An 18998-nucleotide genomic window follows, 5' to 3' on the forward strand; every position below is an offset into this window, starting at 1 on the left:
CCGCAGTTAAATTTTTTGAAACAAAGAAGAATTTTACTAAAATCAAACATGCGACAGTGTCTCAACACACGTGATAGAGGAAATAATAAATCAATGAAATTATTTAGCATACCCAGTGGAGACCGCAGCTAATAATAACGAGAACCAGATCGAACGTAACGTGAACGGGAAAGAATCACAAAAGCGAACATTCTTTATAAATACACAATGAAGGACCACCGCCGGTCCGTCACATCTCATGGCCTTATAAATCGCAAACGGTGCTTCTTACTTAAATTCTCACCGTGCATCTACAGTACTTGTTTCAGCTTTTTTGTCGCTCTAGTTTAAATAAGCATTTCCACCCGAATTTTCTCCTAAAATCCCAAATATACCCTCGTCAAACGCAGTTCCCGATGTCTTTCCCTCTGCAAAAACTCTGCCACAAGCAACAGCAGCAACAGAAACATAATTATAAAATTTACACACACACCCTCCACAGCCTACGCAAATTTACATTATTTTATTACATCACAGGGACAGAATATCTGAGGAACAAGGCAAAATCATGATACTAGATACAACTACTGTACACGCCATAGCAGAGTGAGATAAGGATTGTTAGCTACTGAAAATGAATGCGATGGCGCCTTGTACATTTATAATCATTTTTAAACATAATCGCCCCTCTATCTTTATTATATTTACTATTTTGCCACTAATATCCCGTGCTATTACCGCTCTTCCTCCGCCTAGTCTCGTACTTGCAACTCAACTCACCAACACAAGGAGTACCAATTTTATTACACAAGTACTCACATTTTATTACAAACATTAAACATTAAAAAAATTAAATAAGTTTGGGGCTTTGCATTTTCTTGTTTTCTCCGGTCCCGAGACAATTTTACACTCTTCCATTCTTCAATTTACAGGTTGGTTTTCTCTTTAATGTTTGTTTTTGCATACGTTTTTCTCAAACTTGTTCTTGTTTGTTGCTTCCCATGCTTTGTTTTTATTCTATTAGTCCACATTACAAATTACGATGAGGGTTTTTTATACGTTTCATTTTGTAACTTAAAGATTCTATCTTTTCACCATTTTCTTGATTTTTGTATTCATTCAAGTTTGCATTTTTATATGTGACTCCCATCTGTGTTTCTCTTTGCTACACTGGTTTTTTCAGCTCCAGGAAGGTGCAACAAGGTATAAAAATATACTAGTATTATATATTGGGAACTCATTATTCATGTGTATGTAATGTATTACTGTGTTAAGGGGATTCGTATGTACTATCATATAGTGTTGAGCCATGAATGTGACTTTGGATTTTATGTTATGCTACAGTTTTTGATAGCTATGTTCTACTGTGTTTTTCTGAAATTGGAATTTTTATGTCCTTGTATGGTGATTTAAGCATCTGGAATTAGATTTAAAATGGTATCTTTTCCATTAATGCTTGTTTGTGCTATATAAGGTTTTTTCTCAAGTTTGAATCATACATTTGGGGACAAGATTGCCATTCCTATTATCTTTTCTAAAATTGTGTATTTTTCGGTTGTTTGGAGTCCATGTCGTGTTTGATTTGATTTTAGTGGTTTTTCGGTAGATGATAATGTTTGTGTTTGCACTTTTAGAGTGAGAATGCAGCTTTGTAGTACCGAGGCTGAGTTGTTTGGAAAGTATTAGAGGTGCAGTTGTGGGGAAGAATGGATGGGAGGCGGCATTCGGTTGATATTCCCATATCAAAAGCATTGGTGGCTCTTAGAAGAGTGAGATCACTGAGGGATCCGTCAACGAACTGTTCAAGCAGATTATCTCCAGTAGTTGACGGTTTGAATTGGGAAACAAACTCAAATAATGGGATCACTTTAGGATTTGCCAATGATGGAATTGATGGCGTAAATGCTCTAGGATCAAAAGATGTAGTTTTGTATGGACAAAGGAGGGAACATGACAGTGAATGTGAGGTCTACTATTCTAAAAGAAAACACAATCCTAATTTTGGCCGTGATGAGTATCCGGACTTTGGGGGTTATTGTCCTGGCAGGACCATAGAAGAAGAGTCTAACTTGATCCTTACAAATCAGGAAGAGAGTTGTGAGAACACATTACCAAGTGAAAAATATTACAGGGAGTACAAGGACAAAAAACTAGGCTTAATTGGCAAGCCACCTTTAGGGGATTGCTCGGAAGGGGTGGGCTCATGTAATGAAGCATTGGAAGGATCTTTGCGAGCTGAAAGATTGGATCAAAATGCTTCAAAGCGAAATTCTCGATACAGAAACCGAATTAGATCATCCAGAGCAGGAACATGCGATGTAATGAGTCGTACAAGCAGTCCTTGTTTGTCCATTGGTGATGTTCCAGTGGAAAAGGCAAGTTGTAGCCCATCCTTATATGATAATGGAGATGTGGATGCTTTATATCCGAATGATCAGGGATGCGGGATAAGTCGATGCTGGTCAAGAACTCCAAGATTTAGAGAATCCGATTTTTCTTCTGATCTAGAAGAGAGACCACTAATGTCAGAGGGAGCAAGGTCAATAGATCAGTCAGAGCACAGGAGGAGTCGGAAGCACATTGGTAAAGAGGCTATTCCATATTCGGAGAGTCCTAGGAGTCTGCATCAGAAATTCAGGCCCAAGTCTTTCAGTGAACTAGTAGGGCAAGATGTGGTGGCAAGTTCCCTCTTAAGTGCCATTGCAAATGAGAGAATAATTCCATTTTACCTATTTCATGGTCCCCGTGGTACTGGCAAGACATCTGCCTCGAGAATATTTGCTGCCGCCTTAAATTGTCTCTCACGTGAAGGAAACAAGCCTTGTGGTACGTGCCAGGATTGCGTTTCTTTCTTTTCTGGAAGAAGCCGGGATGTAAAGGAAGTGGATTCTGTGAGAATCAATCGGGTGGACAGAATTAGATGGATCATTAAAAGTGCCTCAGCTCCCCCAGTTTCATCACGCTATAAGGTCTTTATAATTGATGAGTGCCATTTATTGCGAGGATCTACATGGGCATCTATCTTAAGTGCAGTTGACAACTTTTCAAGACACGTTGTCTTCATTATGATTACCCCTGACCTGGATAAGCTTCCGCGAAATGCAGTGTCTAGGTCCCAGAGGTATCATTTTCCAAAGATAAAGGAAATTGACACAGTTTGTAAACTTAAAAAAATATGTGTTGTAGAGGGAATTGAATTTGATCAAAATGCATTAGACTTTATTGCTACTAGATCTAGTGGTTCACTTCGGGATGCAGAAATGATGCTTGAGCAGCTCAGTTTGCTTGGCAAAAAAATTACTCTATCAATTGCCTATGAACTTGTAAGCACTTCTCTTTGATGCATTTTCTTACAAAATTCCCGTGTATTACAATTTTATCATTGTGCAATACTGATTCAGGTTGGCATGGTTTCTGACGAGGAATTGCTTGACTTACTGGATCTGGCTTTGTCTTCTGATACCGCAAACACTGTTAAAAGGGCCAGGGAGTTGATGAAGTGTAGAATTGATCCTATGCATCTAACATCACAACTAGCAAATATCATCATGGATATTCTTGCTGGAAATTGTCTGGATGGTGCCAAAAAAAAGTTTATGGGAAGGCATACTTGTATGTGTATTGATGCTTCATATATTTTAATTATTCTATTAAACATATATCAATGTTTTCATTTGGCAGTTGAACACTTGTATCTGGATCTTTTTGGTCTTTCTAATGTTTGGCCATGTTGATTAATCTGATAGTTTCTTGTAAGTTGTCGAGGACATATGATTTACTTATATTTTAGATGGTGTTAAGTTTGACCGCTCTTATCTGTATTCCTTAAAATCGAAGTATCTGACAAGGCTCATTCTCTCCGGTCTAATTATTTATCTTTTCTTGTTCCTCCTAAATTTCAATGGAGTTTTCCCCATTTTTGGTACTTGGCGCATTTATTAGTCGTTGCCTATACTCTAAGATCGTGTGCTCTTTTTCTACTATATCTCTGTTTCGTGCACATTTAGATATTGTGCTCTTTTCTACTACATCTCTCTGCCAGTAAACTTTGCTTCAGGTCAGCAGAAAGCGGTACTGCATTTTATTTTACAATTTCTTTAGTGTGTACACCTGTATCATTGCTATCCCTTTTAAATCTAGTTAAGTTGTTGGCTAATCGGGAGTTTCATTTTTGCAAATGTATAAATGATTGGTGGAATATATTTGGAGTGGATTACCCTGTTTAAATCTAGGTTGTGTTATAGTGCTTCTGTGTCTGCTCTAACGTTTCTATTATTTTGTTGGTTAGCTGAAGCAGACCTCCAGCATCTCAGTCACGCACTAAAAGTACTTTCTGAAACTGAGAAACAACTGAGGACATCTAAGAACCAGACCACGTGGCTTACTGTAGCTCTTTTGCAGTTGAATTCTGGCGGTTCTACAATAGATGCAAATGAGACAGCATTATGTAGAAGTACAGTGCATACAAGAGGTATGAATGGGACAGCATATTTTGGTATACTTGCATCATTCGATATAACTGAGGTGAACAAGTCTTCTTAATCTACTTTTTTGATTCACAGACGGTGAGTTCTGCAGCTCGTCATATAGTGGAGAGAGTTCAAAGCATCATGTCACTTGTGCTTGTGGCAAATTTGATTCTTGCAAAATGGGGACACAGGAAGGAAAGGGAACACTGGAATCTGTTTGGAGCAGAGCTACAGAAATTTGTGAATCTAAGTCACTCCGAAATTTTCTTCAGAAAAAAGGGCAGTTGGCTTCTGTTTGTTTTAATGAAGGTACTTAAATATGTGATTTTATGTTGCGTATGTAGGTAAAACATGGTTGAAATTTAACACAATTATTTTTGTCAAAACCTTATTTTTTTGTTAACATTTTTAATTTTTTTTAACGTTTAAATATCTTTTTGATGTTTGTTTCATAGCAAATATCTTGTTCATACTTATTTTACGGATTTTTGGGTTAATTGGAAAAAAGTAAATTCTTTATATTGTATTCTGAAAATATTTTAGATATATGTACACAAATTATAATATTTAACCGGATGCTCACTACAGATATCATGTCAGTTATCCCTCTTAATGCCAACTTAAGTCTATATCTTACAAGTACTCCTTTTTCAGGTGTGGCTGTAGCTGAACTAGAATTCAAAAGCCCTGCTTATGTAGCGAAAGCTGAGAAATCCTGGAAATTGATAGCTGCTGCATTGCAATCTACTTTGGGTTGTAATGTTGAGATAAGGATTAATCTTATGCGTAGCAATTCTGAGATCAAGTCCAAGAAAGTGAAGAAATCATCATTCAGCTTGTTTAGTTGTTCACGCAGAATTGACCGACACTCTACCACCGAACCTGGAAGTGATCCTTCTGAAAATTATACATCATTGTCTGAAAAGGCCATGATAAAGGAAAAATCAGTTGCAACATGTACCTCTGATTGCGGGTCTCAAAAGTCAAACTCACACATTTGCTGTCACACACAAGAAACAGTAAAAACTCTGCGGGATAGTGATGGAAATGCACTTAGTGTTGAAACGACTACGTCATATAGGTTATTGCCTGAGAATACACCAAAACCGGAATATTGTAAAGATGATTGTTGTAATGGAGACGAAATGAACTGTAAATTTCGGAATGTATACTCTGACACTGCTGAGAAGCAGCCGGGCTGTTTTCCGAGGACAATGAATCTACATAAGAAGTTACACACATCAGGCAACAGGCAGATGGATGTTTTCAGTATGCAACCAGAACACCACCTTGCATTGGCCAACCATGGTCAAACACCGCCTCAAGGTTATTTCTGTGCCAGCGATCCTTACAGTTTCAGCAAAGATTGTAAGAACAACACCGAGTGTCATGGATATGAGAACAAGTGAGTATTTTTCGTCTCTGTCAGATGTATTTCATCTTTTGGATATTTATAGATTCTAAACCATAAAGATTGACATAAGTATCATGGATCAGATTAACTAATGTGTTAGAAATGTTGAAGTTATTATTGATAATTAACTGAACTAATGGCCTCCTTAGTCCTTACTATGCATCTGTTACAAAACTTACATGCTTGCTACTGAGATGATTACTGTCCGTCTTAATCAATTGCTGCCTTGTATAATTCTGGTCAATTTGCAAATTCAAGTCAAGGAAGGAAAGATTCCAAGGTGTACTGTTGGAGGACTCCTACATTTCCCTTTAAGAAGGTACTGACTGTAAAAGCATGTCCGAGTTTATTTCATATCTGATACAAGTACATAGTTCCATCTTAATATAATCCAATTTAGATCGGTAGGGAGGCTGACAAACCATGCTAGAGAGACACTTTGTGATCCTTTTATATATAGTGTTATGTTTGTACAGAGAATACCTTCGTGAATTTCATCATGGTCGTAAATCTCGTCCTTGAAAAAAGCAGCCTGGTTATAGTTTTTAACCTTAGTATATATATCGAAAGTGTTCAAGTAATTAGCATCATAAGATCTGATTGTTATAAAGCATGAAAAATGATACCACATAAAAAGCTTACCTATTAGTTCCGTGCTTTCAGGCTTGGCAGTTGAGACACCAGCAACCGCAGAGAACACACCTGGTGGGGTGGGTATTTCCTTGTGCTGCAGCTAAGCAGTATTAGAGTTGACATGAAGCAGCTATATACCGGAGAAGACTCTGCAGCGTACAAATATTATTGGTCTTCATGCTTTTAAGGATCATGCAACTTCACATGTATAGCTTGCACCTACAGTGTTTTGGCCATGTGTGCAAATTTGTAGTAGTAAGCTTTTAGGACAAGATCTTTACAGATTACATGATCTTTACAGATTACATGCTATTGCTGTTATACAGTGCCTTTGGCTTAAACTTGAAGGTTTTTAGCTAGTCCCATATTTTTGTCTCCGGGAGTTGGGAAAAATACATATAGTATAAATTTCGGGTATCTATCATCTTACATTTTTTAAAATTAAATTAATTATATATATATAAATACACACATATATATATTTTAAAATTATGTGTCAAACAAAATATATATAAGATGGAGAGAGTAATATACTAACAGTGTTATGCTACCATGTTTAATTTATTTTATGTTTTATAAATTTTGAATGTAAAAAAATTATAATCTTTTATAAGTATTTATTTGTTAATGGTAAGTAACACTAGATACCTACATACTTATACTTAGAAATAAGTGAATAAATATATAATTTGTTTTGAAAATAGGTTTATATGAAAATGAGTCGAACACTGCTAAAATTAGAAGTAAAAACATGTTCCCTATAGCAAACCTTAGAAATGAGATTGTAAGATGAAAATATGGTATTGCATCTAAATATAATTAAGAAAAATCTAAAGCAAAACCTTGACACAAGGGGTTCAGTGGTTCACAGCCACTAGCTACATTTTGACGTCAGTCTGACATCTAACAATTTCTAGCATAAAAAATTATTAATTTTTTTTATATATTCTTTTGTTTCCGTTTCGTGTGCAAATATACCATTAATTTTAAAATAACATGTAATTTTAATGATGAACAGAAAAATGGGACAACATGGATATTACTATTGAAAATTGCATAATAATTTTCTTCTGCAAGGATTTGATAAATTTGAACCTGTGCACTTAAACTAATTCTTATATTTGACAAAAAAAATTAATATAATGATAAATCTTATTCATATATTTTAACAAAATTATCAATGCACATATATATACACTTTATAATGTTCAAAATAGTAAATTATCAAAACATATATACTTTAATAAGTTCAAATTTCTATCTTTCATAACATCATATTTTTTTCTAATAATTTTATGTCTAGATAATATGTTTAGATGATGAAATTCAATTTATATTTAATTAAAAAAATAATAATATATATATAAATAAAAATTTCTTCCACAAATTTCAGTATTCTTATTTTCATGATCACATAGGTATCCCAGTGTTAGAAACTCAAAAATTCTACTGTATGTGTATGTGAGGTTTTCTGAGGAAACGAATTTTAACACAGGTCAAAACGTTAAGAATTTGAAATGTAGAAATGGATAAATTTTCGGTTATGAGTAAGTTTATCCGATACATCTTTGGTATGACATTGGATGCGCCACAAACACACGTTGAAAAACATAATTTTTTATATTTATTTTGTTTTCGTTATAATTTGAATATCCGATCGGGTTAAAAAAACAAAACTGAAGTTCTAAAAAAAATACAATATCGACACAAATCTAGATATTTTTATTTTTATAAATAATAGGATACGTTTAAGTACGAGTCTAGGCGTTCCCAAGTCAAGAACTCCAAAATAAAAAATAAAATCCTCACAAAATGAAAATGTTTTGAAAGTTAGAGTTTATCCGATAATCTATCTTAAATAGTAGTTCTTTTTCATCCTACAAGTAGTTTAAAGCTAGCAGTGAAATATACGTTATTTTAAAATTGTTTAAATTAGTTGTGTGAATATAGTCATTAATTTACATACATTTGAATAATATTATTGACTTTTATTTCTAAAACTAATTCCATCAAACATATTATTGTTTTTTTAAAGATCGAACATATTATTATTAAACATTAGAACAAATGGAAATCATCGGTAGTAAATTTCTCCAATATGTATAATTTTTTCCTAAAAGGAGTCGGTATATAATATATTGATATGAATCTCCTTATTGTTATTTTCTTATGTGTGCCATATGTCATACAGGTATTTCCATTTCATCTGTTTTAGATTTAGTAAAAAATTATTACTAGTTATGGCAGTTTTCTTGACAAAAATATCACATAATAGAAGACCGTTGTAGATAATGAAACCCTTGATATCATGTAGTATATAAAGGGCAAGAGAGCCGATGGCAAAGACACTAAAACAAGCCTACTACTCTCTCTATAATCCATTCTCTCAGTATTCCATTTCAGATATCTATACACAACAAATATGGGGAAGGGTAACAAAAGCTTGGTGGGGTATGATTGGAAAGTTTTTCTAGTGCTAGCAGTGTCTTTAAACATTGTTTTGATATCCAAAGTAGTGTATCAGAGAGATGGAGGTCAAGAAAACAAGATTGGCATGCTTTGTGTAGATGCGGAAAGTGGTAAATATGGTGATGTGCATGTTGAAACACCGTCTCCTACAACCATTTCTAGTAACGATGTTCACAACGATGTTGGGGATGTTGGGGACGGTGCTGATCACAGTGATGCTCACGTTATTATTGATCTTGATCAGTGAGTTTTTTGTTCTATCTGTAAATAGTTTTAAACAGCATGAAAATCTTTTCATAAATTTTGAAGATCTATTTTATGCCATGCAGTATGTTTTATTTGTAATGTTTTTGATCTAATATCTATGTAATTCAATGCAGTGGCAATCCAACGATGTACGAGGAGTATTGGAGGCAGATGGGCGACAAAACTACCATTGTGATACCTGGTTGGCAATTCATAAGCTACTTTTCCGATAAAAATAACATTTGCTGGTTTATGGAGCCGGATTTTGCCAAGGCGGCTATCAGGTTGCATAATTTGGTCGGAAATGCCGCGACTCAAGACCGTTACATGGTGGTAGGCACAGGTTCCTCACAACTCTACCAAGCAGTCCTCTATGCCTTAACTGCCACAGACAATTCTAAGCCAATGAGCGTCGTATCGGCTGCCCCATTCTATTCTGTAAGTTTAATTTTTCTTAAAATTTATCGTATCAAACCATGGTAGCATTTGGAATAATTGTTTGCATCGCATGCTTGCAGGCTTACCCAGTATTGACCGACTTATTGAAGTCTGGACTCCATAAATGGGCTGGTGATGCGTACAATTACAGTACTAATGAGCCGTACATCGAGATTGTCACTTCTCCTAACAATCCTGATGGCTCCACAAGACGATCTGTGACAAGCGGAGATAAACGAATATTAATTCATGATCTTGCTTACTACTGGCCTCAGTATACTCCAATCACTCATGGAGCAGATGAAGATATCACCCTTTTTACCATGTCCAAAAGTACTGGTCATGCTGGGACTCGTATAGGGTATTAATCTTATCCATATCTGACAAATAAATAATCTGATAATAATGAATCTGTTCAGAGCTAATTTCTCGGCTTTCTTGACCTTGTAGGTGGGCACTTGTTAAAGATCCAGAAATCGCCAAGAAGATGACTAGATATATCGAGATCAGCACCATCGGTGTGTCCAAAGATTCACAGCTCCGAGCAGCAAAGATTCTGCAAACTTTGTCCGATCAATATAATACCACCAACAATGCTGAAGGGAAAGAGAGATTCTTCGACTACAGTTACAACGTCATGTTAAAGCGGTGGAAGGAACTTCGAGCAGCAGTAGATAACAATGAAAAATTCAGCTTGCCGAAATTTTCCCCTGATAACTGCACATTCAGGGGACAAAGTTTCGAGCCACAGCCTGGTAACTGAGACCCCAAGTCACCAAACTAATCTTATTCTTTTTTGGTTATGTAGCTTATAATCTAATGAAAATCTAATTATTTTTTTGTAGCTTTTGCATGGCTGAAATGTGAGGATGAAAGTGTAGATGATTGTGCAAATTTTCTTCGAGGCCACAATATACTAGGCAGGAGCGGAAAATACTTTGGATCCAGCCCCAAGTATGTGAGGATCAGCATGACGGATAGCAACTACAAGTTCAAGATTTTGACCAAGAGATTGGCTGGTCTCAAGTCTTTAGATATCTGAAGTTTCCGTTTAACTGGAAAGCGGACGGGCTTGTATTGATGTTCCGCTGAAAACGTAATATTTATATGTATCTGGAATCCAATTCCTAATACTATGACGAAAATATGACAATCCTGTTGCATAATATATCGATTCTAATAATACTGTTTGGATGCTCCATTTTGTGTTTTATCGTCTCTTTTTCTCCAGAAAGAATCAGGAGAAATTTTAATTTTATAACCGAACTAAATTATTTAATTGCCCAAAAAAAAACATGAAAACGTTGTTTACATTTTTTCTTCTTGGTTTGACACGACTCTGGGTATTAGACGAAAAAGTTTGATCCTAATTCCTGAGACATATTATGATTTATGAACCAGTTCAGTCCAAAAATTGGATCCTGCCGGTATCCATCTATACGGGCTTCAAACTCTAAAACCCACGGCCCAATATCAATATTTTGCAATTTTTATTAAATAATAATTATAATGATAATACCTAAGTTATAAAGTAAACCAATTTGATTTATAAATAGAATAATATTATATTTTTATAAATTAATCATATTTTGATCACATTTAAATTTTAAATAAATTTGAAAGCAAAAGATATTTACTTTTTATTTTATTTAGTTTTAAGTAAAATTAACTTAAATAAAATAATTTGTGATCGATGATATTTGAACCTAATATAATTCTCTGTATATTTTTAAAATATATATGAGTTGATTCGCGGAATCAAACGTGAGATTATTAATTATTAAATATGAAGTTATTAAGAATACTATTTTTGAAGTTGTGTATTTTCACCTCGTGAATGTTCAATACAAAATATTAAATTGGATGTTTTAACTTTAAGTGGTGAATGTCAGCCTACTACTGTATATTTTATGATCCCATGAAATATAAGAAACATGATTTATAAGATTCAAATATATAATTAGTTATAAAGTGAAATAAATATTGACAACTTATATTTTATAAATGAAGATCGATTGAGTGCATATGAATATCTCGTGGACAATTCTGACTTTGTAAATTCAGTTTAATTCGAATTGTGGACGAGGAAACTATGACTCATTTATCGACATATTTTTTTATCCAGTTAAAAATTCACATCAGTTTGACTCATTTTAGAAATACATGAACTCTCACTAATTAGGGCAATTGACTCGGTTTATTTTCCGTCTAGAATAAAAATATAAAACCCGAGACTCTAATGTAATACAATCTTTCAGCCCGTCCGATTCTCGCATGGATATTCATCTGCCCATCCATGTACAAACCTTTTGAAACTCTAGCGACATGCTTATTATTGCTTAATGCTTTTTCTCTTTCTTCTATATTTTCACTCTGCCGGAAAGTCTGGTTCAATGTAACTCATGTACCACCCTCACTTTGCATTGCCCAAATCTCTCTCACAAATCTTCTTTATTCTCCAGATGTATTCAAATTCGTAACTTTTTTGAAAACGCCAACATGAGAATCATTCGGGGCTACAAAAAAAAGAGATGATAAGAATCATTTAGCTAAAATGCGAAATACTATGAAGATAAGATAATGTGTCCAATTCGTCCATATCCACCGTAATCGATAAAGAAATGCTGTTGGATAAATTGGAACATAGGCATGTCAACTTCATATTTATGCACGTTCTTCTAAGGAGAATGTAAAATGTAATTTTTTTTTAATAATTATTGTTAATTTGAATAAGAAGATATCTTTTATTAAATTGAGATCCATACTTTTAGCTGCAAATATGAACTAAAATATTTTTTTACTATATCAAAGTGAAATTCACACTAAATTTATTTTACAAATTCAATCTTCTTTTTTATCATTTTTTCTCAACTTAGGGCGGTTATATTTTCTTTGATTCATATTTAGAATTGTGAATATAAAAAGAAATTTTAGAAGAAACATGGATTTCTTTTTTATAATATAATAAATTAATAAAAATATTATTCTCACACACATCTACAGTTTAAGAAAAAGGCATATTTACTAACCCATACGTTTTTCATTTCACGGCCATGCCTATATATTCGCTTGCTGTATGCCGCATTTACATCTTGTAGAATATTGTAGAGATTTCGATATTACACATCACACGCAGAATAAAATAAAAAAACAATTACAATCAAAAAAAATAAAAGAAATAAAGCTTCCTTTTGCCATATATACATACACACAGCACAAACATAAAACTACTTGTACTGAATTACTGGGAGCTTTCACACCAAAACTTGAGGGGGTTTTGTTTGAAATGTGAAGAAGAGATGGAGGGCATTGATGAAAAGCTTGATCTTTCTGTTGATTCTCATAACCCAGTTGAAGATAATCAACAAGAGGGGCAGAAGCTAGGGTTAGGGTTTGAAAGCCCAAATCTTGTTGATCAAACCCTAGATCATCAATCAGGAGGTGATCAAGAAGATGGGTTGTGTCAGAAGCTTGATGAGATGGGTGTGCAAGATAAAGATGGTTTGATTGGTGAAAAAAAGATTGATGGGGTTGGTGAAAAGGATGATTTTGAGGGTGAAAAGAAGGATTTTGAGGGTGAAAAGAGGGATGAAGGCTTTGAAAAGAAGGATTTTGATGGTGAAAAGAGTGATGAGGGCTTGGTAAAGAATGAGTTTGAGGGGGAAAAGAGTGATGAGGGCTTGGAAAAGAACGAGTTTGAGGGTGAAAAGAGTGATGAGGGCTTGGAAAAGAATGAGTTTGAGGGTGAAAAGAGTGATGAGGGCTTGGAAAAGAATGAGTTTGAGGGTGATGTGAAAGAGGGGGGAGCTGAAGGTGAGGTAGATGATACGAAAGGCGATGCGAATGGGGATGAAAGTGAGGAGAAAGGAGGAGATGGAGGTGATTTGATGGGGGTGAAGGAAGGGGGGTTTGAGAAGGAGGGGAGTAAGTGGAGTGAGATTGAGGAAGAAGAGGAAGAAAAGGAGAATGGGGGTTTTGAAGTGAATAATGATGAGGGTTTTGCGGGCGAAAGAGAAGATATGACTGGTTATGGTGATGGTTGGGATGACAAGTGGAATGATGGTTCTGGGAAAAATGTGGCTGATGAAGGGCAAGGATATTATGATGACTATGAGAATGGTGGTTATCCGAAGCAGTATGACGAGGAAGAGCGTTGGCATAGTAATGTGGAAGGGGGTTCTGTGGGATTTACTGATGGGAATAATGGGAGTTACCCTTATCCGCTGAGGCCTGATGCTGAGGATTGTTCATTCTATATGAAGACTGGGGCTTGCAAGTTTGGTTCTAACTGCAAATTTAATCACCCGCTCAGGAGGAAGAACCAGGTATGATATGACTTGTGATTGGTTTGAATAAGTTAAGGGTTAGTGTTGGTTACTCTTGAAATGTCTGTAGTAATTAATTAGTAAAAAATTGTGTGTTTCATTAAAATGTTATACATTTGTTTAATGTAATAAGTTTTTGACCTTGGTAAGAGAATATATGGAGAAATTATTGGCTTGTTAGTCTATGTGAAGACTATAAGGATAAACAAATTTTATTTATATTGCTATGAACCTCAACTTTTGCAGGCATCCAGGGACATGTTTAAGCAAAGGGAAGAGAATTTTGATAGGCCTGGGCCAACAGAATGCAAGGTTACCATCACTATGGCTCTCTCTCTCTCTCTCTCTATATATATATATATGTGTGTGTGTGTGTGTGTGCACGCGCGCGCGTGGGTGTGTGTGAGATTATTTTTTTAATGTATATTAGGAATTCATGACATTGTTTCCCTTCTTGCAGATCTTCTCTGGCATACATATATATTTGGTTCTTGAAGCATTATATATTTTGAATTCATATTTTGATCATAATCCTCTGAATTCATATTTTGATCTGTCTAGTTCTATTCTATGGGACTATAATGTCTTTTAAGAGAAGGTAGTAGGGTACTATAATCCCATATATATGAGTCAAAAAGATAATTGAATATTTCATGAGATTGCAATCCTTTAAATTTAGAGTAAATAAGGTAATTATCCGTGGATTATAATCCACCTAAACAAGCATGGCCCAGGAGGATTATTTCGTTTGAGTCTCAAAGCTAAAAATGCTAGAAACAGTGTATTTAATAAGAATTATAAATTGTCTATTCACCACTGTATATTTTCAAGTTGCTTTAAGAAGCCTTTATTAGAGATGCTAATTACTTGTCATGAAACTTCACGTTATTTGGTATCTATGTAAGCTTACAATGTTGGCTTTGTAATCTTTTTGCCTGCCTCAGTAAGAGTGGGAACCAAGTTCCAGCTAACACATTGAGATACTTTTTTTTAATTATTACAGTGTGCATATGTGATCTTTGCTATGTTACTTGGACTCGGCTAGCAGTGTCCGACATGGATATGTGTCCATGTATCGGACTCGGTAATATTTTGAAAAATGTACATGTTATTGGCCTAAAAAAAGTGTCCTAGTCTATGTTTGAGTGGCGAGTGTCCGACATGGGTACTTCAAGGCAAAATGAAGAGTCCGAGTAACATAGGATCTTTGTTATTGAAGTTTCCACTTTTATGTTGGTTAAAATTATTATAGCCAAAATCTTATTTCCTCTCCCTTTATTGCCCTTTATTTTGTCTAGAATTACAGCAGATGTTGCTTGTGCAGTTATACTCAATCTCAAGTATCGAATTTAAAAATTAAAGAGAACAAGAATTATGACTATTCCTCGATACTAATTACCATAATCTATTAAATTATAGTTAGTTTTAGTGCTGTCAACAAAGATTGATTTGTATAAATGTCATGCTGTTATAAATTCAAGCAAATGTTGCTTGTCCATTTTATTCCACTTTGAAGTATAGGACTCATAAATGAAGTTGCCAAACTGTTAACCCCCCCTCCCCTTCACGTTTTTATTTTCCAAGTTGTCTTTTCACACTTGTTTAACTATAAGAGGAAATCCCAACAATTTTATATATATTCTCTAATAAGTTGAACTTGTATATGTTATGTATTCTGATTTAGGCTGCCAACTATCATTTTACATTGAGTTGCAGGCTTGCAGCTCCATTATTCTTTAATTTAGAAAAGAGTAGGAGATATAGTGGAAGCAGCAATATTTTTTGTGTCCCTTTATCTTCCGTTTTTATTGTGGTTTACAATTTAACATTATGGTATAATTCTTGACCAATTCTCTGCATTCCTTGATGATGCCATAATGTACTTAGCACTGACTTGCAACGCAACTACTCAAGTTTGCAACAGTTGCCACCCTTGACATTCTTCGCTTTGTTTTTTGCAGTATCACTCGACACCTGGTGGTTGCAAATATGGAAAAGCTTGTAGATATAATCATGGCAGACCAAAACCTGCAGTGGCTCCAGTCACAGAGTTTAACTTTCTTGGTTTGCCAATGCGAGTGGTAAAATTTCCTCTTCTTTCTCTTTTTATTTTTTGCTGTGATTACTCATTTACATTCTCACAGGTATTAATGGAATCCAAACATTATGCATTTTATCTGCATCAAACTAATGAGTGTTCGATCCAAAGCAGATGCAGATATGGATGTATCTATATGTGTATTACTTGTATGAATGCAAAGTTGTAATCATTAATTTCATTTTTTTTTCATGGTTAAAAAGTAAATAATTATGTTCATTATTTTGGTCGTGGTTAATACAATATTTATGCTATGCTAACAGTTATCTTAATAATTTACAAGCATACATTTCTTCGGTATCTCATTAATTATCTACTTTTGTTTAACATCTATTTTTTCTTAAAAATTAAACGGCAAATTGATTAAAGACATGTATATCCATGTTCATGATACAGATATCAGTTTAGTGATATGTATTTGTTTGTTTCATCGCTTTCCTAGCAACACTTATTTATGCAGTTTTAATAATCTCTACCATTTTTTCCTCTTGAGTGCATTATTAAGAATACTGTGATGAGCTTTTTGACCGTGTAACAGGGAGAGAGAGAATGTCCCTATTACATGAAAACTAGTTCATGCAAGTATGGACCAAGCTGCAGGTTTAATCATCCTGATCCGACAGTGGTGGGAGGAGGCGACCCTGTTTCACAGGGTAGTATGAAAGATTCTATTCCAGGCTGGTCATCAGCAAGAACTTTGAATGAGAATGCTCCCTACATACCAGTTATGTATCCACCAAGCCCAACTGCTGCTCCAAATGGAAAATGGAATGAATATCAGGTATTTTGTAATTCGTGTGACAATCTTTTATTGTAAAATTTTCAAGTAAAATTTCTTTCCTCTGGCAACTTCTATCAGTTTTAAAATTTACTTTGACGGCTGTTTTGATCTTTGACCTCTGTCTGACCCTTTACAAGCTCATGGATGTTGATCATATGGGGGAGGAAAAGGGTTTCTAAAGTTGTATTTATATTTTCACTGAATGAAGAAGAAAAAAAAAATATAGTTTTTGAAGTTGGACCCCGATCCCTCTTTACATGTTTTACCTTGTAATCATGCTCTAGATAGTAGTCAAAACATTAGCTTGAAGTCAGGAACTGCTTATTTGGGGATGGCAAGATTTGGTTTTTTCTTTATATATATTTTATGATAATGGTTCTCCTGGTGCTAAAGGAAGTCTAGACTCGAGAGTTCAATTTTTACCTCTGACCTTCTATACTTGGAAAATATAGCAATTACTAAAAGAAAAGATCAAATAGTAAAAAAAATAATCTGTGTATTGTTTACAATTCACATTTATTGACTTTGAAGTTAAACCCTTACAGGTGCTGTTAGCTTCCTTGCGATCCTTTTAAAATTCCAATTTCTCGTTTACTAATTTTTTTTCTTTTGAACTCTTGAGGCTCCTGTATACCCACCACCCGAAGGCAACCTGCCTACTCCCCCAGCATTTGCCTTGAGGCCCATGAACATTCCAGCAACTGATGCCAACTTCTACGCATATCCTCGGCAGCAGCTGATAGTTGATGAATTTCCTGAACGGCCTGGACAGCCCGAGTGCAGTTTTTACTTGAAAACAGGGGATTGCAAGTACAGGTCTACCTGTAAATTTCACCATCCCAAAACTCGGAAGCCAACCTTTACTCTTAGTGACCGTGGCCTGCCCTTAAGACCTGTAAGTTATTCCTCAGTAATTTTGTCAGTTATCTGACCAAAGTTGAGCATTAGCTATATATAATTTTAAAAAAAGTATGCAAGCTTCTAAGTTTTAACCATATTTCTTTTGATTATCTGACTTAAAGATCACCATTAACAATCTATAGTTTTAAGAAACAGTATACAAGCTTTTTAAGTTTTAAGTTTTAACCATATTTCTTCTCATATTCCGTTTTTGGTTCTCTGAAACAGCGAAAGTACTTGACCTTTTTCTTTTTTCTCTTATATTCTCTGAAACAGCGAAAGTACTTGACCTTTTTTTTTTCCTCTTATATTTAATTTAGGACCAGGGCATCTGCTCACACTACAGCCGGTATGGAATTTGCAAGTATGGGCCTGCTTGTAGGTACGATCACCCAGTAAGTATTGTTAGTACCGCTGAGTCTGATCAAGGTCAGCCTCGTCGGTATGGCAGACTTGGAGATTCAGATGGGAACTGGAGAAGGGAGCCTGTGCAACAGTCAATCTGAGAATCATGCAATAGTTTTAGAATCCTAAGTTATAATGAGCACAAATACTAAGAACTTTATCTAGTTGAGCTTAATACTTCTAGTTCACCTTTTGCCGAGCTCTAACAAACCTTTAAAGATTGATTGATTTGATGCTTTTGTCATGGAAAGCTTAACTATGGCGAGCATATCTTGTTTTCAAGATGTATGCTTGCAAAAACATTGGATGGTATACAATCTTTACTGTGAAGTTGACATATTATGCCTCTTTTGACCATAAATATCTGTTATTATCTAGCCCAAGGCAGTCGGTGCATATTCAGAACTTGCAAGGATGGTATGCATATGGCTGATCAGAGCAGACTCTCCTTGGGTTAATTTGGTTATTTTTATGTTATGGTTACTCTTATACAATACCTAGTTTATTTTCTAAAGAAGAAAATGAGAATGGGATGACTTTCCTTGATCATGTTTATACCCATTTAACTACAAGGTGAAAGGAGAGCGGTCTTTTTTTCTTTTCTTTTTTACCTAAGCATTTTTGTGGAATTGTGGGTAGATGAACTAGGAATACCTTTCATCATACCTGGCTACAAGCATCAAAAGGGTTGCTTGCTGGGGTTATAGTGGTGGTAAATTTCTAGGGCGAGGCTAGACTTAGAAATCTCAGGCACAAGAGCGATGAAAAACTGTAATTCGTCGCTGAGTAGTTACGACACTAGATATTTGAAATTCGTCGCCTGTTTGAGCAGTAACAATAC

At 35.0% G+C, this 18998-nt stretch overlaps 3 protein-coding genes across 6 annotated transcripts; all 3 read left to right on the forward strand.

The window, feature by feature from the left end:
- The first annotated feature begins 224 nt into the window (after nt 1-224).
- On the forward strand, nt 225-6899 carry LOC108206095 (protein STICHEL-like 2). 4 transcript variants are annotated; one of them, XM_017376284.2, is made up of 8 exons: nt 225-911; nt 1614-3302; nt 3381-3591; nt 4268-4450; nt 4542-4757; nt 5103-5853; nt 6126-6181; nt 6526-6899. In XM_017376284.2, exons 2-7 carry the CDS (start codon nt 1686-1688, stop codon nt 6175-6177), a joined length of 3030 nt encoding a protein of 1009 aa, XP_017231773.1. In that variant the 5' UTR covers nt 225-911; nt 1614-1685; the 3' UTR covers nt 6178-6181; nt 6526-6899. The 4 variants fall into 4 exon arrangements, with proteins under 4 accessions (XP_017231773.1, XP_017231770.1, XP_017231774.1 ...); XM_017376281.2 differs by having other exon boundaries at nt 226-911; nt 6121-6181; nt 6526-6898; XM_017376283.2 differs by lacking the exon at nt 225-911 and adding an exon at nt 926-1182 and having other exon boundaries at nt 6121-6181; nt 6526-6898.
- Nucleotides 6900-8917: 2018 nt separating this feature from the next.
- Nucleotides 8918-10690, forward strand: LOC108207706 (tryptophan aminotransferase-related protein 2). The gene is made up of 5 exons (XM_017378138.1): nt 8918-9207; nt 9345-9648; nt 9729-10009; nt 10099-10403; nt 10494-10690. The coding sequence occupies exons 1-5, from the start codon at nt 8918-8920 to the stop codon at nt 10688-10690; spliced, it is 1377 nt and encodes a 458-aa protein (XP_017233627.1).
- A 2170-nt stretch (nt 10691-12860) lies between these two features.
- Nucleotides 12861-18499, forward strand: LOC108209483 (zinc finger CCCH domain-containing protein 67-like). Its single transcript, XM_017380411.2, has 6 exons — nt 12861-13973; nt 14220-14285; nt 15935-16054; nt 16610-16852; nt 17475-17747; nt 18073-18499. The coding sequence occupies exons 1-6, from the start codon at nt 12948-12950 to the stop codon at nt 18256-18258; spliced, it is 1914 nt and encodes a 637-aa protein (XP_017235900.2). The 5' UTR covers nt 12861-12947; the 3' UTR covers nt 18259-18499.
- The last annotated feature ends 499 nt before the right edge of the window (nt 18500-18998 follow it).

Source organism: Daucus carota, chromosome 2, assembly GCF_001625215.2.
Source record: "Daucus carota subsp. sativus chromosome 2, DH1 v3.0, whole genome shotgun sequence".
NCBI lineage: Eukaryota > Viridiplantae > Streptophyta > Magnoliopsida > Apiales > Apiaceae > Daucus > Daucus carota.

Excerpts from the sequence above, each read along its gene's own strand:
- LOC108206095 (XM_017376281.2), top strand. The coding sequence starts at position 1,686 with ATGGATGGGAGGCGGCATTCGGTTGATATTCCCATATCAAAAGCATTG. Across the intron at positions 4,451-4,541 it reads AAGTACAGTGCATACAAGAG|ACGGTGAGTTCTGCAGCTCG; the intron begins GTATGAATGGGA and ends TTTGATTCACAG. Across the intron at positions 4,758-5,102 it reads TTCTGTTTGTTTTAATGAAG|GTGTGGCTGTAGCTGAACTA; the intron begins GTACTTAAATAT and ends CTCCTTTTTCAG.
- LOC108207706 (XM_017378138.1), top strand. The coding sequence starts at position 8,918 with ATGGGGAAGGGTAACAAAAGCTTGGTGGGGTATGATTGGAAAGTTTTT. Across the intron at positions 9,208-9,344 it reads GTTATTATTGATCTTGATCA|TGGCAATCCAACGATGTACG; the intron begins GTGAGTTTTTTG and ends AATTCAATGCAG. Across the intron at positions 10,404-10,493 it reads AAGTTTCGAGCCACAGCCTG|CTTTTGCATGGCTGAAATGT; the intron begins GTAACTGAGACC and ends ATTTTTTTGTAG.
- LOC108209483 (XM_017380411.2), top strand. The coding sequence starts at position 12,948 with ATGGAGGGCATTGATGAAAAGCTTGATCTTTCTGTTGATTCTCATAAC. Across the intron at positions 16,055-16,609 it reads TTGGTTTGCCAATGCGAGTG|GGAGAGAGAGAATGTCCCTA; the intron begins GTAAAATTTCCT and ends ACCGTGTAACAG. Across the intron at positions 16,853-17,474 it reads GAAAATGGAATGAATATCAG|GCTCCTGTATACCCACCACC; the intron begins GTATTTTGTAAT and ends TGAACTCTTGAG.